This window comes from Balaenoptera physalus, assembly GCF_965194825.1.
Source record: "Balaenoptera physalus genome assembly, chromosome: 17".
Lineage (NCBI taxonomy): Eukaryota > Metazoa > Chordata > Mammalia > Artiodactyla > Balaenopteridae > Balaenoptera > Balaenoptera physalus.
The window spans coordinates 14,528,429-14,552,546 of record NC_138895.1 but is presented as its reverse complement, the minus strand read 5'-3'; the positions used below and the strand labels follow the sequence as shown (position 1 = coordinate 14,552,546).

The following is a 24,118-nucleotide window of genomic DNA, read 5'->3' as shown; positions in this document are numbered from 1 at the left end:
AATCTATCCATTTTAGTGTCCACCAGCATACTAACAAATTTGCTTACATTTCATGGTACACGAGACTTGCTTCTCTAACATATTTATCCAGAAGTGGAGTTTCTGGGCTTTACTCAGATTTTAGGATAATGGAAGACAATTTCCAAAATTGTTTATGCCCCACCTGTAGTGTGTGAGTTTCTTTTCGTCTCTATCTTCACCAGCACTTGATTTTGCCAGATTTCTTAATTAATGTCAAATAAAAGGTTGTAAAAGAGCATCTCTCTGTGGCCTTAACTTGCTTTTCCTTGATTACTAAACATTTTTCATATGCTCATTGGCCATTTGTGTTTCCTCTTCCGTGAAATGTCTATTCATATCTGTTGCTTATTTTTCTATTGGTTTGCTGATCCTTTCTTTATTAAATTATAGATGTACTTTATGTATTCTGAATATTAATCTTTGATCAGTGACAAATATATTCAAAGATAGTTTCCTATTTTGTAGCTTGTCAACCCACTTTTTTCTGGCATCTTTTGATGAACAAGAATTCTCAACACTCTATAGTTGAATATTTTTTAATGTTTAGGAATGTTTGCATCTTGTTTAAGATGTCCTTCTCTATCTAGATGTAAGGAAAATGTTTTCCTATGGTTTCTCTTCTAATTATTCCGATTGGATGTACTGACTGATCCCTGCTAGAACACTGAATGATGAAGCAGTGATATACCTTAGATGTCACTGTAGTGGCATTACATGTACTTATTTATTTATCCTGCAAACATTTTGAAGTGCCCTGGCAGGAACTTAATATGCTAAGCCAAGGAGTTTGAATTCTGTCCTATAGAAAATGGGGAAGAAATAGCAGCTTTATTTTTATAAAGATAATGAACCAAAACGGGTGAGACAGTACAAGGAGAATCTATTTACAGAGCTCTTACACTAGCTAGAGAAAGAGGACAAGGGCATAGACTAGGCAGTCTCAGGGAAAATGAAGATGAGACTGGCTTGGTGACAATGACATGATTTGAGACCAATTTAATATAGGGCTGAGAGAGAGGAAGGAAAATCAAGTTTGATATTGACATTTCTGCCCGGAAGACTGAAGGGATCCATGATGTGCGAATGTGAGTAGGCAATGTAAGTTCCAAAACCAAGTTGGAATTAGTGACAAACTTTGGGAGTAGCCAACGTAGAGCTGACCTGTTTGTACCTTAAACAGGCGCAGGCATTAAGAGGCTGCTCCTCAGGACCCACGCTTCTTGCTTCATTTTCTCCTTTGCCCTTAACCTCCTGACACACAGCCTGCAGAAGTGGTGGATGTATGACTGGCAGCTACGGTGATTTGGCACAGGGGAAGATGTTTGGTTTAGTTTTCTTTTGTAAAAAAATCTTTAAGTGCCGCTAAAATTACAATGTATATTGTTGGATTTGAAACTTACCCAAAGAATCTGGGATTATTTCATCTGGAGACTGAAGTATTTGCGAGGTCTCTTCTGTCCTTTCCACCAGGTTGTCTCCTTGAAGCCTAAATGATTAACAGTGGTCACTGAAACTCTAATAAGGTTGAATTGTGAACTACATACTACTGAGGACATGACTATGAACTTCTAAACTCTAAAATCAGACATGCTTCTTCCAAGCAGAAATACAGCCTTACCGAAACCTTTGTAATACAGTGTTTTTGCTTTTCTAACCTTTAAGGAAAAGTCTTTCTTCTTTTCTCCTGTATACATGGCAAGATTAGTCTAGCTAGAATCTGCTTTTCTTCTTAGCCTCACTGAGGAAGGTTTATGAACAAATGTTTTCACGGAAACTACAATGGGGAAGCGAGCGGAAGAAAAGCAAACATCCAACACGGTGTGCCTGCCTGACGTCTGGGTCCAGGGGCATCAGAGGGTTCCCATGGCCGCACAGAGGCGTATCAAATACAATTCTCCAAATCAACCAAACCTGCGCTTAAAGGCCTGCAGGTCAAGAGTCATCTCGACAGGGGATGTGAAGATTCTCCATACGTGTGGCTGCCCAGGGTTCTCACAGACCCTGGGTCTTCTCCAGGAGAGGCAGATTACATGGGAACTTTTAGGACAATGGATTTCTGAGCTTCTATATCCTCACCTCTAGAGAGACACTAGTCTGGGTTTACATTATACTGTGAAACCACTCTATCAAAGGAGGTAGAGCTCATCAGTAGATGTTGGGACTCTGACCTGAGAGCAGCAGAATAAGCTCTGCTAATGCTGGAGGACAGTATGTCAAATAATCCAGAGACTGGAAATTTCTACCAGTGCCCTTACTTTTTTCTTGCATTTAACTCCCATGAGGTGAGTGCTCTCATGGGAATATTAATAAAAACATGATATATGCCACTAATATTTTCAAAAACACAAACTCAAATACAATTCATAACTGTGCCAGGCTCAATAGTCAAAATTTTCAACTAGTTTATATCTTTGCTTTTATATGCTACAGCGGAATCCAGTAACATATATGCATGACTCTCTCTTTACCTTTCGTATAATTATAAATATTGTACATTATATTTTTATTCCCACAATATTAAATATTGTACATTTCTGTATATATTATACATTTATACTTACATATTACCTTCTATACACAAACCATATTTACTGTATTATACAAGCTAATTAAATAATTCTCAAGAGTAGCTTGCTGATAGTCATAGAAAACTCTTGGGTCAAAAATCTTACACTTTTAGTTAAGTTTTAAATTTTTACTCTAAAAAAACAGCATCACTTTTAAGAGACTGATTTAGCGACAGACTTCCCAAATCTGCCCAACTATTTCTTTTTATTTGGTTTACTTCTAATAATTGGGAAATATTCTTTTTTCATCAAAATTATCAAAGAAAGAAAGTATGTAGGTACGCAAGATATTGAAACATGTAAGTAAAAATTACCATTAAAAATTAACAATGAGCTCCAACACATTTGAGTATTTAACATTAGGTTAAAAACCTAAACAGAAAATAAATCTCCAACAAAGGCAGAATGAAACGAGAAATCAAAAGTAAGCTGTAATTTTTTTTTTTTTTTTGCTCATTGCAAGCTTCAATAAAAAGAAATACTTACTTAGTATTTATCAATATGCTCAATAATAACCCAAATGTTGTGGAGATGTAAAGAAATTGCTACTGCCCTTGATTTCACAGAGTTCTCAATTTAGCTGAGTTGACAAGACAAATGCCCATGAAAACAACCAACAAATCGGGTGGCCCTGAAGCTGGTTCATCTTTGTCCAAACAGTGCCCTCCAGATACCTTAAGAGTTGAATTCACCGTGACTTGGCACCAACTCCATTGCGGAATGCTTCTCAGCCCTGCTATCCTTGAGCACTCTGCCAATGTTTCCCAAGCTGTAATCCACATAGCACTACTTTTGTAAGAGGTTAGTAGGTACTATGCAAACAACAGTTGTGTGGGCAAGTCTGGGAAATACGGTCTTAATAAAAGTTAAATCTTTTTTTTTTTTTTTACACCACAAGAGTTATACTCATACTCTCAAACATTTTCACTTTGCTTTCTAAAACTCCCCTTCCATATTAAACACTCTTCTATATTCTCAGCCGCTAAACAAAATGTTTCTTGCTCTTCCTTGTCATAACTGAAGCCTGTTTCTCGTCTAAGAATATGACATCCCTTTTTCCTCTAAGAATATTATAGTACCTCCTCTCCAAAGGAGGCTATCTAAGCCCTCAACCTCAGCTAACACAGGATTATAAATATTAACCTGTTCTCTTTCTGCCTGTGAAGACTTTGATCAGGTTCAGTATTTTCTTCTTCAACTCAAGTGTCACTATTATCGTGAATGATCTTTGTGTTCATGTGTATCTACCTGCTAATTTCAAAGTCCCTCAATCTCAAATCTGGAGAGCTTCCCTTCTATTTCACCTTCCCTAACCCAAGGGCAGATAACTCAATTGCTCTGTCAGAAATCTTTAAATCCAATATCCTGTTCTCTGACAACAAACTCGCCTCCTGCAGGCTCTTTCACAAACTCACTTTCTCTTTAACCAAACATAGATCTTCATTTTCCCTTGGTTTTCCCCCGGTTTCATACCTCTCCTGATTTCCTTCCTGCCCTCCTCAGCTGGGACTTACCGCCCCCTCAATTCCCATGCACCCGTGTCCTTTAAGTCATTACTGCCAACCAGACCCTAACCCTGTATTAACTCATCATTTTCATTCACATGTGCAGCTGAAAACTACTGGTGAAGATCATGACACTCTAGGACTGATGAGTATAAATCAACAGTCTCCAACTTTAAACTTTGGCTTCTTGGTTGTTTTTCTTTCTTCCATTCCTTTCAAAGTCTTTTCAAAAATATCACCTCTCTTCTGTGTCATCCAGAAAAATTATCTAATCAGGAATAAGGACCTCCTACTCCCCCTCACACAGCACCAACAGAATTATCTTCACCCTGACCTGTATTCACCACCTTTCCAGTTCACAGAGGATGAGAGACCCTCTCCCCTGACTAAGGCTTAGACCATTCACCAGGCTGGTGATTTGGGTCCCATCATCTCATCTGCCTCTTGGACCTAATTTCTTTTACTCACCACCACTCATTCTGTTTATCTCTACTGCTCATTTCCCACAGCATAGAAACAAGTTCACTTCTCTTGCAGCCTTAAAAAAACAAACAAAACAAATGCCTCCCATAATTATCTAAAACATCTACCTGTTGCTTTTTCTAGCCCATTCTTCTTTGAGCCAAACTCCCTAAACATTCTAAAAATCCCTCAATGCCTTTTTAAAAAATTGAAGTATAACATAAAATATCCTATTAGTTTCAGGTGTGCATCATAGTGATTTGATATATGTATACATTCTGAAATGGTCACCAGAAGAAGTTTAGTTACCATCTGTCACCATGCAAAGTTATTACAATATTATTGACCATATTCCTTATGCTGTACTTTACATCCCCATGACTTACTTATTTTATAACTGGAAGTTGGTGTCTCTTAATCTCTTTCACCTATTTCGGCTGCCCCTCACCCCCCTCCCCTCTAGCAACCACCAGTTTGATCTCTGTATCTATGAGTCTGTTTCTGTTTTGTTTTATTTGTTCCTTTGCTTTGTGTTTTAGATTCCACATATGGACACTTGGGTTGTTTCCATATCTTGGCTATTGTAAATAATGCTGCAATGAACATATGGGTGCATATAGCTTTTTGAGTTAGTGTTTTTGTTTTTGTTTTGTTTTCAAATAAATACTCAGAAGTGGAATTACTGGATCATATGGTAGTTCTATTTTTAATTTTTTGAGGAACCTCCATACTGTTTTCCATGGTAGCTACACCAACTTAATTCCTACCAACAGTGTATGAGGATTCCCTTTTCTTCACATCCTTGCAAACACTTGTTATTTTTTGTCTTTCTGATAATAGCCGTTCTGACAGGTGTGAGGTAAAGTCTCATTGTGGTTTTGATTTGCATTTTCCTGATAATTAGTGATGTTGGGCATCTTTTCACGCATGTGTTGGCCATCTACATGCCTTCTTTGAAAAAAAAAGTCTATTCAGGTCCTCTGCCCATTTTTTAAATCCAGTTGTTTGTTTTTTTGATTTTGAGTTGTACAAGCTCTTTATATGTTTGATACTAACTCTCCACCAATGCCTTTACTTCCACAGTTTTAATTCACCCATCAACTTATTTTATTTTATTTATTTTTTACATCTTTATTGGAGTATAACTGCTTTACAATGTTGTGCTAGTTTCTGCTTTATAACAAAGTGAATCAGCTATACATATACATATATCCCCATATCTCCTCCCTCTTGCATCTCCCTCCCACCCTCCCTATCCCACACCTCTAGGTGGTCACAAAGCACCGAGCTGATCTCCCTGTGCTATGTGGCTGCTTCCCACTAGCTATCTATTTTACATTTGGTAGTGTGTATATGTCCATGCCACTCTCTCACTTCGTCCCAGCTTACCCTTCCCCCTCCCCGTGTCCTCAAGTCCATTCTCTACGTCTGCATTTTTATTCCTGTCCTGCCCCTAGGTTCTTCAGAACCTTTTTTTTTTCTAGATTCCATACATATGTGTTAGCATACGGTATTTGTTTTTCTCTTTCTGACTTACTTCACACTCTGTATGACAGTCTCTAGGTCCATCCACCTCACTATAAATAACTCAATTTCGTTTCTTTTTATGGCTTTTTATTTTCTTTTAATATCCCATAGTATATATGTGTCACATCTTCTTTATCCATTCATTTGTCGATGGACACTTAGGTTGCTTCCATGTCCTGGCTATTGTAAATAGAGCTGCAATGAACATTGTGGTACATGACTCTTTTTGAATTATGGTTTTCTCAGGGTATATGTCCAGTAGTGGGATTGCTGGGTCGTATGGTAGTTCTATTTTTAGTTTTTTAAGGAACCTCCATACTATTCTCCATAGTGACTGTATCAATTTACATTCCCACCAACAGTGCAAGAGGGTTCCCTTTTCTCCACACCCTCTCCAGCATTTATTGTTTGTAGATTTTTTGATGATGGCCATTCTGACCGGTGTGAGTTGATACCTCACTGTGGTTTTGATTTGCATTTCTCTAATGATTAGTGATGTTGAGCATCCTTTCATGTGTTTGTTGGCAATCTGTATATCTTCTTTGGAAAAATGTCTATTTAGGTCTTCTGCCCATTTTTGGATTGGGTTGTTTTTTTTTTTTGGTATTGAGCTGCATGAGCTGCTTGTAAATTTTGGAGATTAATCCTTTGTCAGTTGCTTCATTTGCAAATATTTTCTCCCATTCTGAGGGTTGTCTTTTCATCTTGTTTATGGTTTCCTATGCTGTGCAAAAGCTTTTAAGTTTCATTAGGTCCCATTTGTTTATTTTTGTTTTTATTTCCATTTCTCTAGGAGGTGGGTCAAAAAGGATCTTGTTGTGATTTATGTCATAGAGTGTTCTGCCTATGTTTTCCTCTAATAGTTTTATAGTGTCTGGCCTTACATTTAGATCTTTAATCCATTTTGAGTTTATTTTTGTGTATGGTGTTAGGGAGTGTTCTAATTTCATTCCCCTCAACTTATTTTAATTTGCTTTGCGCTGCTACCATTCTGAGATGACTGGTTATACTAAGACTATCTGACTTTCTAATTGCCACATACAGTGAAAACTTTCTGATATTGTTTTTATTTTACTTTCAGCTGTACTTTGTATGAACACTCTTTTCCCACTCTGCACCATCTCCCTGAGTCAGCTCATCCACTCTTATGGTTTTAACTACATTTACGGTGAGTTTTTTCAAATCTTGAGTTCTCAGCTCAAGATTGGTGTACCCAGATTCTTGCAGGACAACATTTTAATTGGATTAACTATAAGCATCTCAAAGGGAACTTGTCCAAAGCAAACTCATCTTCATCATACCCTGCCTCACATTACACAACGCTAATCAATCCCAGCCTCGTTAATTATACTTCCTAAAGAGATTTCCTGAATCTATCACTTCTTCTTTATACTACTACTATAATTGTGCTGCTCATCTTGACTTGCTTGGATTATTAGTTTCCTTGATGATATTCATACAGAGAAAGTTGTCCTTCAAAAATCCATTTTTTCCATATGGCTACCAGAAAGTTCAAAATAAATCCTCATGCTTTAATATTCTCATGCTTTAAATATCTTAGTGCAAGAGATTTTAACATGAGTATGCTTAGACATGCCCACAGGCAGGTTTCAGGGCACTCACTGTAATTCACAATAAATGGAATAAAAATTTTTGGTGGATTGCTCTTTTTTGGACAGGGAGACAGTGACTTCAGCCAGATTCTCAAAATAATCCTTGACTCAAAGGAGTTTAACAGCTGCCATTTTCTCATCACCTGCAAAATGAGTTACGGTTTCCTTACCAAGTCATTCAAGTCTCTCTGTTGCACAACCCCTACACGTGTCTGCAACTTCACCTTCTTGGATATTTCACCATGGAATTTATACTCCATAAACTCCAAACTGCTTTTACTTCTGCGCAGATATTTTATTAAGCCTCTGTGCCATTATGTAATTATCTCTGGCAGAATTTACGTTCCCCTCTTTTACTATTTGGCTTAATCCTAGGTTTTAATTACAGATTCTCCTTTTTTCAGAAGCTTTCCTTCCTGAAGTCTTAGCACCTATGCAAATCTTTACCATAGCTCTTTACCATATTTAATTGCTTGTTTTCATGTCTATCAACACACACCAAGTGTCTTAAAGATAAGAATTTTATTTTTCATATTTTTATGTCCCTAAAGCCTAGCTTAGGTTGAGCTTGGTACACTGTAAGCTCTAAAAGAGATTTCTTAAGGTATTTTTTAGTGAGTAGCTCACCTTGGAGATAAGGAAAGGAAAAGCAGACCCAGCCTATGTATAAGGAATTTTCTACAGAATACTTTAGTGTATTTACAATTACATTCTCTTGAAAAGGGGTGAAAATTATCCTACATATATCTAGGGTTATAAATGAGATGCTAAAGTTTGCACCTGCACAAAGCTGGTTGCCACAGCTAGAAGCATGTGCCAAAATAGCTGCCAATTAAAGTTGGGGTATTTGAAGTGAGGTGCAAGCAGAGGTGACAAAGATGGCAGATGAGTTTGGGTTTCAAATAAACGAATCAGATTTCATTTAATACTGACCAGTGCGACCTGGCTAGAGGGAATGCTGTTATAAATGTTAGTAAATTATATCTCCAAGTTTGTGAGTCAACCGTCACCTTCTATTGACTCAGTCTCAATAGTGAATAAGCCAATGAAAGATAGTATCCTCAGAGACTATTGTAGTGCCTATCACAGCCTATCATAGTACCAGGCACATGTATGTGTTCAATAGACATTTGTTAAGTAAATGCTGCTGTAAAGTCCCTACATCTTACAAAATAGCCTTAAGGAAGATGGACCAGTAAAGAGAAAAGAGGTTGAAGCTCATTCAGGAGTTTTGTGGCCATAATAGTGGTTCAAATTTTGCTTGCTTGGTAATGTTTTGAGATCCAGCTGGTTCCAATGTCTCGCTCTGTAAGAAGACGCAAGGAAACCAAAACCAGAGCTAAGTAGCAGCCGAGCCCTAGTCCAAAATGGTCGGTAAAACACATCCCCACCAGCCGTACGCATTTTGAGAAGGGAGTTTTGAATAGTGTAAGCAGTGGGAGGATAGAGAAAGTTATGAGCGCTACTTCTTTCCTATACTTTTTTTTTAAAAAAATCCAAGACTTTCAATAAGAAAACATTTTTCTTTTTTAAAAACCTCTGGTATTGTCAATTCAGTTGAACCACATGATGTGATGAGAGAAGACTCAAATAAGTGCATTCTTAACTTTCCACATTGGCCTGGAAGACATTCAGATTCATGAGCAGCCATCTTTCTGTTTTTAAGTTATCACACTATATATGACATATTTTAACCTTCCCTGAATACTTTCTGGAAGAAAATAGTATCTAACTAAAGAGTAGACACTCATCAAATGTTTTATTTGAAACAAATTGAATACTTTATGGCATGCATGAAATTAAATGCCAAGTTAACATTTCTAACTTATCTAGTTCAGAGGAAATGATGAATAAAATCTGGATTAATTCAAGAAACGTTAATGGAGTAGGCGGTACTTGCACTGAGCTTTGAAAATGCTAAAGTTTGATTAGATGAAGAAAAAGAGGAAGGATGTTCCAAGGAAAGAGCAGTGAAATAATAGACTACATTTACTTTGGAAAAAGAAGCCTCCCTGGGGGAAAAAGATAAAAAAAGAAAAGAAGAAAGAGAGAGAGAGAAAAAAGGAACACCAAGTATAACAAAAAACTGACTAAGAGCTTCAGTGAAAGTAGTGTATTGAAAGCCACAAACACATCTAGATTATAAGATGTATTCAGATGGGAGCTTGCAAACTAAACAAGAAATAGACTTAATGTAGCAGGAAACTTGGAAAGTTTTAAATTATTGCCTAATACAACAAAAGCTGCACTAAGAAAATAATATTCATTGAGGCATTTTGTAAGGCCATTTGGGAAGCTCTCGCAATAAGCCAGAAATGGAAGATCAAAAGCATGGAGTGAGCAGGTCTAGGCAAGTGCCTACAATGCCCCAAGCACTGTTCCAGTTTGGGGGGCTGCAGCTGGGGGCTGTGGACACGATGAACCAAATTCCCATCCTCAATGGAGCTTTCATCCTACTGACCGAAGATGACGAACAAACGAACAACTAAAATACATAGAATCGGGTGTTAATAAGAAAGCTGGTTAACAATCAAGGATGGAAAGTAGAGCCAGGAAGGAAGAGCCTATAAAGGAAGACTCCGGAGAAGGGGTAGTATGCAATTTTACATAGTGTGTCCAGGGAAAGCTTCATCAGTGGGCAATATTTGAGCCAAAACTTGAAGCAATGAGAGACTAAGCAAATAGATGCCTGAGAAAGAGCATTACAAGGAGAGGGAACAGCAAATTGAAGCCAATGACTGGCGTGGAGTGAAGGAGGGGTACATAGCAGGATATGCTGTCTGAGAGGAAGCTGAGGCTAGACCAGGTAGGACATTCTACAGTGTTGGGGAGGAAGAAATTTCCCTCCACCCTTCCAGGTTCTTTTGGCTGGTCTAAGAATTAAGCTGACAGGAGACTTCTGTTTCTTAAAAATAACCTGCCTAGCTTAATCCTCACGCCAAAGAGACATCTTTTGGGGTGGTAAATTTTGCTCCCCTACAACGTCATCTAGAAATTCGATGCTAAAATATGTAGTCTTCATCCCCATGAAAATGGGAAGCCAGTGGCGGGGGGGCGGGGTTTGAAGCAGAGGAGGGACATGATCAGACTTTGCTTTAAGAAGGATCACTCTGCCTGCTGTGTTGAGAATTGACTGTGGGCGGCAAGCGTGGCTGCAGGGAGATTCCTTAGGAGGTTATCCCACCAACTTTGTTGAGCGGTGAGCATGGCTTGCCCAAGGGTGGCAGTGGTGGAGGTGACAGGAAGCGGACTGATTCTGGGTAAATTCTGCAGCTGGAGCCCGCAGTCTATCTGATATGTGAGACTTGGAGGTTGTGAGAGAAAAAGAGGAATAAACAATGTCACCATTTTTCTGTCCTAGGCAACTGAAATGATCATGCTGCCATTTGCTGAGGTAAGGAAAACTGAGGGAAAAGCAAGTTTGGTGGGGATAAGTGGACTTTAGCTGGGACGTGGTATGTTTCAAGTGCATCTTAGACGTGCTGGTGGGGAGGTGCAGAGAGGCATTTGGATATCTGTGGGGAGACGCTGAAGAGAATGAGCTGTGCACTAGGCTTGGCCTCTCTGGGCTCTAAGATCTCTACAGAGAACTTCAGCATATGATATACTACTACTTAATTGAGCTATTCTGAAGGACGGGTAATTCTGTTTCACTGGAAAATGAATAGTATATTGTGATAAGTGCCGATTAGACCAGGGGAACCACAATAAACAGTTTAGGTTTTAAGGAATTTTGAACCGTTTTCTTCAAAGGGTTAGAAAATTAACTTATCCTTCCCCTCCAAAGTCTTTTAATTCACATATCCTCTTTCATAACATCAGTCAGAGAGTTATTTCTAAGTCTCTTTCGAAATGTTAATTTTCCATTTTAGGATTCCAGTATGTTTCTCCAGAATTATTTTTTGATGGAAATTCTAGCAACTTATTCTCACTTACTCATTTTTTTAAAATAAATTTATTTATTTTATTTTATTATTTATTTTTGGCCACATTGGGTCTTCGTTGCTGCGTGTGGGTTTTTTCTAGTTGTGGCGAGCGGGGGTACTCTTTGTTGTGGTGGGCCGGCTTCTAATTGTGGTGGCTTCTCTTGTAGTGGAGCACAGGCTCTAGGCGCATGGGCTTCAGTAGTTGTGGCGCATGGGCTTCAGTAGTTGTGGCGTGTGGGCTCAGTAGTTGTGGCACACAGGCTCAGTAGTCGTGGCTCACGGGCTCTAGAGCGCAGGCTCAGTAGTTGTGGCACGTGGGCTCAGTAGTTGTGGCATGCAGGCTCAGTAGTTGTGGCTCGTGGGCTCTAGAGCGCATGCAGGCTCAGTAGTTGTGGTGCCCGGGGTTAGTTGCCTCACAGCATTTGGGATCTTCCTGGACCAAAGCTCGAACCCGTGTCCCTTGCATTGGCAGGCAGATTCTTAACCACTGCACCACCAGGGAAGCCCACTTACTCCATTTTGAAGTCTTAGAAAAGCCATATTGTCATCAGCATCAAACATTTATCGGGGATCTTCAGAGGCAAAGCCCTCCATTGAGCAACGAGCCTGCAATCTGGCGCAAGACCTGCGTGTATTTTCATGATCTCTCTAATTACTCGGCAAGCTTCCTGAAGTCAGAGACCAAGTCTGATAGCCACCACACCATCAGGGCTTAGCAGAGTAATTTGCACTTGTGCCCCCTCACCAGAATAACTACCTAATTTAAATGGCATCTATCTGAAGTCACTAAACACTTGTAAGAGTTCCTTCTCTACTCTAGAAAAATGGCACTGCTGTCTTGTGGAACTTTGCCGCCCTCCACCCAAGTCCCAACCAAGTCCCAGTTCTTCAGGGAATTACCTGGATGTGCTTCCTCCCACTCTGCTTTCCAAGCCCACTGACTCCACCTCGGGGGTCTCCTTTACCCCTGGCCATTCCAGTTGACCCTTTGGTGGGTGGTCTGGCCCTTTGATACCATCTCTCAGCCCCTCAGCCGCCCTGTCTGTGCCCCAGACGCAGCTCTACTTCCCCTCCCGGAACCTCTGACAAATACTTCGGCCCCAGTGAATCCCCCACCAAGAGAAAATTTCCAACAGTACCTAGACTTCCCTCCTTATTTTAGGATATTCGCTTAAAAAATCTTCCTTCCAGCATTCATCTGTAGGCACTCTGCTGTTCCTTTTCTCTTGCTATGCCATGTGAGGTAACAATGCCTCAAGATGAAGCACCTTTTTCCTGACAGTGGAATGGAATAGAATAACATTCTCTTTCACCAGAGGGCTTTCTTTACATTCTGCTTTTTAAATTCTCTCCCTTGTTCACAAGAAATCTTTGAACATAAAGCTCTAAAATATAATGATGGATGGTGACATAGAGATAAAAACCATGCTCTTTCCTCTTAGATTTTCCTTTTAATTTCCTACCTCCTGAAAGTGAGATATGGGCCTACAAAATATCGGTAACTCTCTAATCAAATTTGTAGTTCTCTCATTCATACCTGATTGCAGACGTGTAACTGCCATAGGTGGCCTCTTATCTGGGCTGCTAATTACTCTCCTGGCAGAAGTTTAAGAATTCTAAAACCAAATCTAAGGAAAGCACACATGGAGAATAGATGTGCTTTGTTTTTGGTCTCTTCTGCTTTACCTCAACTCAAACGTAAAAATGTCAACACAAAATTAGGTAGAGAAGATCCCGCACGGAGCAGGACTGATTCTTACCATGCCTTGGGACTACTAAGCTAGATTTTCCAGGCAGATGTGACCAATATGTGGGCCACTGACACACACCTTGGCCAGATTATTACTCGCACAAAGGATGACCCTGGGGACATGCCAACCTTCCTGAAATCCAAGGCAGTCATGAAAAAGGATTACATTCAAATTGCCAGACAGCTCCGGAGCTAAGAAAACTCCAAGAGAAAGCAGCCAAACGCGGAATGCTGAGCTAGAGGCAGCTCTGGGCATTGGAATCTTCAAGCTTCCTTCAACACGACCATTCATGCACATTTTAAACTGGATTTCATATCTATAAAATGATCTGGTGAAGTGTGGGTATGCTCTCAGCCTGCCATCATCCCTAGAGAGGACCCTTTTTAAAATCTATCTACATAGAAATAGGCAGTTAAGGTCCTCATTTGACAGTGTAGAGCAATGTTCTCAACTTTTAGGGTGCACTGGAATCACCTAGATGACTTCTTAAAACACAGATTGCTGGGCTCCACCCACAGAGCTCCTGAGTCAGGCCTGGAGGGTGGCCCAGGAATTGTCTTTCTACCAAGTTCCCAGGTGATGCCCATACTGCAGGCTGGGGGACAGCCCTCCATATTGCCTCCTCTTTATAGCTCTCGAAGGGATGGAGTTCCCCAGCCATCCTCACTGTGTAGTCATATTATACCATGCCTGGAATGCCAGAAATAGAGAAGACTCTACCAGAGGATGTTGGTATTTTTCTTTCTCCAACTAGCTGGGTGTTGACTTTAGCTGAACACTAAATTTTATTCCCAGGTATGTACGATTCCATCTTACTGAAGTTAGAAATCTCAGAGTCAGACTGCACTTGAGCTCAGGATGCTGCATATGTAGCCTAAATCAGAGCATCGCTGAGCAAATGTGCCTGGTCAGCAGGCATCTAGCGTAGCAGCAGCTGTGAGAAGTCTTCTTAAAGCCCTGATTTCTAACAGGTTGAAAAATGGGATTGTGTTGGGGAGCCAAAGCACCCCTTTGAAAAATGGCCAAAACTTTTGTTCCTTCCTTAGCCATTCCTTCCTTTAATCAGAGACCCTTTACTCATGGTACTGAAACTGAAAGCTGCCTCACTTGTGTACCTGATGGAAGAAGACCACCCGCTCTTTCGTATATGCCCTGGAAACATCTGTTAGATTGCTGAGTTCTTATGTATATAGTCAATCCCTCTCCCTCTCTGAGGCAGTTGAAGGCAAACTCAACACTATCAGATTTTTCCATGCTACAGCCCTGGAAGCGACAATATGTCGTGCTGCCTTAGTCAGATGGTTTATGTTCCTTTCTTTGCGATTTCCATTTCATAACATTTGAAGTAATTGAAAGTACGCTGTGATGACTAGCAGAATTACGAGGCACACTGATACTCCCAAATTACGAGTAATATTACTTTGTACCAGAGAGAGGTAAGATTTTAGCAGGGTTCTATCTGTCCACAGATGGCAATTGAGAGAATGTTGCCAGTGATATGCATTATCACGAACTCTGAGAAATTGTTACTTGATATGGAACTAGCATGAGGGAATGAACCATGGGCAGCCTCACAGCAATCCTCCTTGAGAAAGTTGTACATTGTTCTGAGGAGTAAATAAAGGAGTCCCAGAAAATCCCACCAAGCTCTATCTAATTAGGAGGGACGGGAGGTGGAGAACAGGGAAAATCTGAGACGATTCCCTTAGAAATCTGAAACCACTGTGTTCTGAGGTTGCAGCCTCAGCAAGGTGAGCCAGCTTGCTTCCACATCAAAGAGAAAGGCTCCCGAAGTGGGGATTTTATGACCCTACTTCTCCATAAGAGTAACACTCTCTATATTCCAATAGAACACAGTAGAATGTAAGACGTGTAAGCATACCAACATAATTTGGTCTCCTCTGCTCCATGCTTTATTTATGTACCCGTAACAGGCGACGAACAGTTCCTAATTGAATAAATCTTACATTAGCACTACCCATAAGCTTGATATACTTCCTAGGTTTTAAGTTTGTTCTAGGGCAGGAGCTTGGTTCGTTTAAGTTTGTTTTTAACATAACCTTGTGTAATAAATACAAATTGGATAATAAATGGTTTTTGAATGACTCAACGTTAAAGTGCCTTGTTTATTAGGATTTGGACAGCATATGCTGAAATTTGCTGATAAGCAATTTGATGCTCTGGAAAACAAGACTGGTTTAGAAAATGTCAAGTATGTGGAGTCCTTGAAGAGATTATAATAGACAAGGTAAAGACCTTCTTTTATTCTTTTAACAATGCTCTGAAAATTCTTAAGAAGGACAACACTGAATATAAATGTCTGCACAATTGGGAAAGCCAATAAGGCGTAAAGATGTTAGGATGATTCATCTTTTGGCTTAACAGTCTGGAAGAAATACATTTAGTGACTTACCAGGGAATATAAACACTACTTTGTTAAAGTTTAACTACCTTAGTCTAGAATTTATTTTTTCTGATGTGCACCTCAATTGATCTCTTAAAATGATCATAGAATTTGTTTATAGTGAAACTTCTTTCTCTCTGCCTTCTGCTTAGGGAAACTAAAAATAGTTTGCATTGGTAACCAGAGTTAGCTTGTAAATAAGACTTTTCCAAGGGGTTTTAACTAGTTCTTAATCTAACTTATTGTTGTATAATTACCATATTTCAAGTCATAAGGTATTCTTTCCAAGATTCCGTTTATTTTTCTGGCTTTTATATGGCATGATTTAGATGTTATAGAATTTCTGGTTTTAAGCGAGAAAATAGATTATTATATTTAAAATTCTGAAAAATTATTAATTTTAAAACTTAAATGCTCTTTCCTGAAAACACAGATTTATTGAAACATAATGCATGATGGCACTGATACAAAGTTATTTGCTTTTCTTTTTAGGTATTTCATACTCTGTTTTGAGCACTAACGTTTATAATTGAAAATAAATACATATTCTGTGAATTTTGATTCTTACTCTGAAATGTTATTAAAAAATTCAAAATTTAATGACACTTAGTATTCTTTGTTTTATAGCAGTAATATATCCAGTCTGGTTTGATTCTAAAATATTTATTTTATATTAGTGAGGCTAATAACTGTTCAGTGATTATGAAGATAGTTAACAGAAGACATACATAGAGATAAAATAAATATAATTATATGTTTGATTTGGCTTATGCAGGCCATTTAGGAACCGCGATACAATTATAAGGGTAATTACCATAACACGTAATTGAAAGTAATTGCGATTTTAATTTTACTACAAAGGGTACCTGGGAGGTCCAGCATGTCAAGCGAGTGAATAAATAAGAAGTTTCCAGATATGGATAAAAAAGTGAAATATAATTTTTCACTATTTGTTCCTATTTCTCACATAAGATACCTCATCTTAATTCCAGTAGGGAAATGAAAATAAAAATGAAAAAAATAGGAAGAGACATTTAAATTAATCTTCTTATATTATGACAACAAAATAAAGTCCAATAGTGCTCTTGCTATTACATTATTAGAAAGGGTATTTAAGCAAGAATGAATACTAGAATATTTTCAAAATTATTTTCACATAATGACTGATATTCTATGTTTTTTTAAAGATTTTTTTGATATGGACCATTTTTGAAGTCTTTTATTGAATTTGTTACAGTATTGCTTCTGTTTTATGTTTTGGTTCTTTGGCCCTGAGACATGTGGGATCTTAGCTCCCCAACCAGGGATCGAACCCACACTCCCTGCATTGGAAGGCAAAGTCTTAACCACTGGACTGTCAGGGAAATCCCTGAGGGAGATTATTAATTTGAACAAAAACACAGCAGCATGTACATTGTAACATTCTTCCACTTCTTGTGGTGCCCCTTCCTGATTTGCATAGAAGCTGCAACATGTCCAGTACTTTTATGTGGCAGTCACTGGGGGATTAAACATCTTGCCCAAGGATGCTCAGCAAAACCGGGATACTGTTAGATGCTGAAATTTAAGGATTTAAACATCATGCTGTACTTGTTTTCATGTGGTCAGCTGGTGAGATGGAAACATCATCTTATTGGATCAACTATCAAATCATAGCAATTCAGTCTGAAAATAAGAGCTCCATCCTCATGATTTAATCACTTCCTAAAGGCCTCCCCACTTCCTAATACCATCACCCTGGGGTTTAGGATTCAACACATGAATTCTGGGGAGACACAAACATTCCACCATAGCAACTTAATATTTTTTGACAAGTTAATGTTTATGAGAAGAAACCTAAATGGAATCTGAACTTTAAGTAAACCCATTAAGAATTAGAAACAAGGCTTTCCTCCCCTTATGTGAAGCACAGTAATAACCAGAATCAAGATACCTATAAAATTCATAATACTTGTGTTGTGTTTTCACTTCAAATAACAACTATATAATTTTATCTTAAAGCATAGCTGGAAAAAGGATATTTAAATAATCAAATTCTCACTCTGAAGTTATTCATTACTACACTGGTTCCAAATTTCTAGTGTAATATCTAATTTACAAAGTTCATAACCTATAAAAATAGGGTAATTTTTTCATCCCAATAATATAGGCAAAAATTTATCTGCTTTCTTTATTTGAACTTTTGTTGCCTAACACAGTTTTTTTTTTTTGATTTCTTATAAATACCATGCCTGATGCCCCCCCCAACAGCCTTTTATCCTAAAATGGATTAGACAGTGCAGTAAATTTGAAAAATGTGCCTAATTCCAAAATAGAAGCAACAATTTGCTTTAAAACCAGGAAGCAGCATCATATAGAAGCAAGAATTGGGGCTTTCAAGTCAGATTGAGCAAGGTTCAAATTCTACCTGTGCCACTTACTAGTCTTTTGCCCTTAAGCAGTGTACTTAGTCTCCTTGAACTTCATTTCTCACTTGCAAAATGAATCTTAAATGCATCCACTTGGAAGAGTTGTTTGTATTGGAGATAATGTTTCTAAACACCTAATATGAAGTTTGGTACACACCTGGTGCTTCTGAACAACGACAGCTTCAAAATGCCACGGAGCAAGGGACGCTGTCAATGTACTTTTGAAAGTAATATCCAAATCCAGGCCTCAATGTACATATGAATTTCAATATTACATATAAGGCCATCAAATTGATCAGTTTGGCTGAATTCATTCACTGGGAATTTTAACTGAATTGATCATTGATTTTAACACTTTACAGACATGATTTTTGAGCCTTAGTTGTTCAATAAATGTCACTTCTGGCTCTGAATCACCATTATCTCCCACTCCCCAACTTTTTTCCGACCATTTCGCTTTGAGAATTTAACAGGCTATAGAATTGAATCCAAACTCTTTATGTGTCTGAACTCTCTGTGTTAACTGATACTAGTGATAATGAAGAGGAGCTCTGGTTTCCAAAAAAAAAAGGGATAAAGAGGAAAGTTTGTGTTAATAAGAAGTTCATTCATTAAACATACATTATATTCATTTAAGAATTCTCTTACCACTTCCATTATCAAAGACCATTTTCTTCCAGAAAAGTGTCTACTATGTTGCTAATATAGTACCTTAGTTTTGAAGTATTATAATGATAAAACAACTGGTACAAATTTCTGATTTTTTGAGATTTACTAAAACAGGCTAATTGAAATTTGCATAATTATTTATATAAATGACCATATTCTCATTTTATCTATTGTATATTAATAAAATATAATTTATATACTATAATAATAAATAACATGATATAACAAAACTAATTATTCTAACTTCTTATCATTTATTCTACTAAATTCAACATAACGCCATTTTCCTTTTTTTTTTTTAAAATGGGCTATAATATTTTTTTCTAAAATTCTTCCAGAAAGCTAAATAACATTAGATGAGCATTTTAAAGAAATAAACTTGATTTACACATCTATTAGCATGATTCTTATCACTATTGGTTTTGAACATTAAAGGCTAAATATTATGTTAATTACTAAATCATTCTCAGAAATCACATATACTGTCAGAGACTAAAGTTAGACAATCAGTCAGAATCAGTTATATCTGTTCAAATCTAAAATCAGACAAGTTTAGAAAGAGGTAATAACAATTCATGACTTTGGAGGAAGGAATGGCTTGCTAAGTTATCTAAATGGCTTAAGTGTCTCCTATCCAGAGTAATATCCTCCTCTACAGAATTTATGAATATTTCTTACAACTCAAACTTTTTGCGATCCCAATATCTATGCAAACCGCCTCCTAAATCCTAATACTTTATTTCTGTTAAAGATCTTCTCTCTGTGATGTGGAGCTATTTTACACACAAAGTATTTAGGTCCTCTCCAATTCTCTGTCTCCTCTGGAATGATGATCTTGCATTTTATTTTTGCCATGAAGCAGACATAACCTTGGCCAACGATGACACACGTTGATTCTCAGAAGAAAGCCCCATCACACTCTGTATTTTTTACAAGTTCACTGAATGTTTTAAAATAAACAAGGTTCAGTTGGTCACATGGGACTTCATTCAAATGGTGAAAGAAAAGGGAAGTGGAACAAATGAAATAAAGAAGATGAAAGAAACAGAAGGAGAAATAAGCAAACTTACCCTCCTTTGGATGTTACATATAATGCTTTCTGATTTTATAGGTTTTTTTTAATTTTAAAAGTCAATTTGAAAACATTAGCCAGTCTCTAAAACAGTTCTGAAGGCAAGCACAGTGCAGCCCTTGTCTGCCCTGACCATCCGGGGCTACACTGAATGCACATGCAGCCAGCTGGATGCTGGCTTGTAAAACGGGGTCTGCCCACTTCTAATTCTTATGTTTATTTCCATAATTTGAATGTGAAAAATTTCCCCAAAGCCAGGTATCAAAAATAATAAATGTAACATCTTTTTCTTTTTCCTGACCACACCACACGGCTTGCAGGATCTTAGTTCCCCAACCAACAGATGGAACCCTTGCCCCCTGCAGTGGAAGTGCATAGCCCTAACCACTGGACCACCAGGGAATTCCCATGTAACATCTTGTTTTATTGCTATCTAACTACCACCTATTTTTTTTCTTATAATTGTTGGAAAGACTATGTATAATTAGATTCTGATTTTTCACTACAATAAATATTTAAAAGCTGTTGGGATATATATTGGGTTGGCCAAAAAGTTTGTTTGGGTTTCCAACCTAACACTTTCTTTCTCAAATTGAGACTTCTTTCCAGGATGATTAAATTTGCCATTTTGATTTCTACTCATGTTTTAAATTTGTTCATAGCACAGCACTTTGCTTGTTTATTTATTTCTTTTTCTTTCTGGTATCAAGAGGGGCAAAGCAAAATAGAGTTACAGCCCTTCATATCACCCTTTCTCTAAGCACTTGAGCAATAGGTAGTAGAGAAACAGATCAGTACTCCCTGCTAGGTCATGAAGGGATCTTTGTTCCTTTTCATAAGAATCAATTTTAAGATCCTGACCATCTAATGGAGCCAGACTCCATTTCTGAAACTTCAACAGTGAGCGGAACTGATACTCACACATTAATTCCAAGCCATAATTTTGTTTAAATCTTATGAATATCCTGTTAAGCAAAATCTGAGTTCCCCAAACAACATTCCATATGACTTATGCAACAACATTTGAAAACCATCAACTAAGTGAGCCTGTAGTCCAGGATCTGAGACTCCAGAGTCTCTCACTATTGTCAAAATCAACTATAAATCATCTTGTTTGTTTCCATTCAATATGATTGTACTGAAAAGCTTCCTTGGGTCCAAAATCAGTGTTAAATCTCAATAGCTATGTTTGGCAGTCAGTCTGCCATGCTGGCACTTGGCTACAATGAGTCTATAAGATGTGGGATTGCTAGGAGTGTCTTTCCAAGTACAGCTGCACAAAATATTTTTTCCTTCTGAAAACTCAATGGAAATATAATGATTTGCTTTTTAATTTGGAAAAAATAAACAAGATTTAAAAAAGAATTTCATGGAGCTATTATAAAATTTCTTGGGAATGCCCTGGTGGTCCAGTGGTTAGGACTCTGCTTCCACTGCAGGGGGCAACAGTTCGATCTCCGGTCAGAGAACTGAGATCCCATGCGGGCCAAAAAAAAAAAAAAAACAACTTTCTTTAGCTAGAAAATACTGTGAATATGTCTATGCTCTGAATTTAATTTTTTTAATTTCCAAATTAATACTTGGGTGCAAATTGATTTAATTCAACAATTGCTTGTTGACGACAAACTGTTACATTATTCCCTTAAACAACCAAGGGGAAACTAAAATCAAAAATAACAAAGCACCTTGCCAAATTCTAGTAATATCAGAGCTACACTCTCCACTTTAAACCCCACTCAGAACCTGCAGATGGGATCCTGAAGCATTGCGCAGAAGTTAGCATAAGGTGAAAATTCTGACCAGAATCAGCTCTCCCAAATTTCTCTGTAGCAAACAATTGAGAGAGGAAAATAAAATTTCACACTGTCCCTTCCTTTTCAAATCTGATCCATTGGTTTTTGATACTTCCCCTCCTAGGGATAGCTATTGCCTTCTAATTTGTCTCATTTTGTATCCTAAGAGTTTGGCTTGGGTTTCTGCCTGCCTGCAACATGTAGGTTCCTTCTTTTGTCTGTCTTTGGGAGTGACTTGGATTTTGGGAAGGTAGTAACCTTTGCATCTCTTTGAGGATGCCTCTTAGTCCACGTAGTTATTTAATACTGTCAGAAATATTTACTATTTGTCTAGGCTGAAACCTGACAAGATATTTGAAAGGATTTAACAACTCTATAATCAGAAATTTCGCCAAATTAGAAGCTAACACTCAGAGCCTGATAGACATTTTCTTTTAGGCCTTCTCCTTTATGCTAAAGGTACCCACAGGGAAAGGAAAACATTCCAACATAGGTGGATGGATGTGTCAGTCCTTCACCATCCAGGCTACAACTCAGTTCTTTGAGGAATTAAAAGCAAATGGCTCTACCTTACAAATATTTGCAGAGCCAGAAATGCAGCTCTAGAAGCGATTCAAAGTTCACCTAATCCTACCAATCCCCTAACCTCCCCTATTTATCTTAAAAGGCCTGTTACTTGCATTCCTTCCTTGTGCCTTTGAGATGTGAATATTCTACAAGTTTAGGGAGATAATTTTTATCAAAAGGGGAATAAAAGGGGAAAAGGTCATTTGAAATGTAACCAAATAAAAAATCATGTATCTTCACAAATATTTGTAAAAAAAGAGAAAAAATAAAAGCTTTAGCCATCTGAGCAGATAAACTTAACTTATTCCAACTGTCCTTTTATAATAGTGAGTTTTGTATCATTGGACCTGATTCATTTTAGACATTTTAAAATGAAACTATAAAGTCTCCGTGTCTGTGTGTGTATGTGTGTCTATTTATGTGTTAGATGTGTGGTAAATTTTTTTACCTCTGGATGGTATTACTTATATTAATTTGTAAAAGAGCTCTATTTAATTGGCTTAAAGAAAATCAAGCACTTACAAGAATTAAGTATTTATAAAATTCCCAGAAATATAATAGAGAATTAACCCAAATGCTTTTCAAGTTCATGTGATCTGGGAAAATATTCAGTATTAAAGCTAGTTTAAGTGTGTTGATTTAATTAAAATAGACAGGTCTTTCGAGTTTTCGACAATGAACATAATGCAGACAAATAACTCTTACTTTGCCTGGGTTTATTAATCAAATGAGTTCATGTTATCTCTTACTAAATTTGTCAGCAAGAAAAATTAGCTTGGGATGACGGCTGACTTTGTTTAAAGTCTTACAAAGTTTTTGTGGGTAATCTAAATAGAGTTGTTAAACATAAGTAAATGGAATAGATGTAAGTAGGACAAAAAGTTCTTAGGTGACATTTTAAAATAGTTTCCCCAAATCTTTTGGTAACCTGGAACTTCAAACTTTTACTAAGTTCAGTTAAATGATGAGTTAAGTTAAATTCACTGAATAGCGAAATAATTACCAAATAAGATAAAACACTGAAACACTAATTACTAAACACAAGTTTATCCACTTTTGGTTTTCTTTTACAGAACTAAAAATACTTGCATCTATTAGTAAACATCTTTTATGCCATGTTGAGAAATTTTTTATGAGAAAGCACATGTTTCTAGAAGTTATAAAAGGTATTTATAGATTTACCAAGCCACAGAATGCTAATATCAAAAATGGTTTATAATTGTTTAATCCTTTATTTTCATTAAAACATAAGATTTTATGAATTTGTTTATTTATTTTTTTATATTTATTTTTGGCTGCATTGGGTCTTCGTTGCTGCATGCAGGCTTTCTCTAGTTGTGGTGAGCGGGGGCTACTCTTCATTGTGGTACGTGGGCTTCTCATTGCAGTGGCTTCTCTTGTTGCGGAGCATGGGCTCTAGGCATGCAGGCTTCAGTAGCTGTGGCTCACGGGCTCAGTAGTTGTGGCTCGTGGGCTCTAGAGCGCAGGCTCAGTAGTTGTGGAGCACTGGCTTAGTTGCTCCGCGGCATGTGAGATCTTCCTGGACCAGGGCTCAAACCCGTGTCTCCTGCATTGGCAGGCGGATTCTTAACCACTGAGCCACCAGGGAAGTCCCAAAACATAAGATTTTAAAGAGTTAAAATTCTAATGTATGTAATTAAAGCCACTAGAAATAATAAGGAAAATATCCCCATATGCCAAAAAAAGGTTGTAAAAGGTCTACAAAAAAGAAGTCTTGGGAAAAGAATTTTATGTGTGTTCAAGCTAACTAAGATTAAATAAATTTATTTGAGTTAAAAAATAAGTTTAAATATCAAAAGTAAGCTGGTACAA

The 24,118-nt window shown here is 37.6% G+C and overlaps 1 protein-coding gene across 1 annotated transcript in view; it reads right to left on the bottom strand.

Annotated features, from left to right (window-relative positions):
* Positions 1–24,118, bottom strand: part of LOC309646883 (uncharacterized protein C8orf34 homolog) — a 351,104-nt gene that overhangs the window by 101,306 nt on the left and 225,680 nt on the right. Inside the window, 1 exon segment of the mRNA XM_082433666.1 lies at positions 1,422–1,507. Within this exon segment, the coding sequence (XP_082289792.1) occupies positions 1,422–1,507 (86 nt within the window).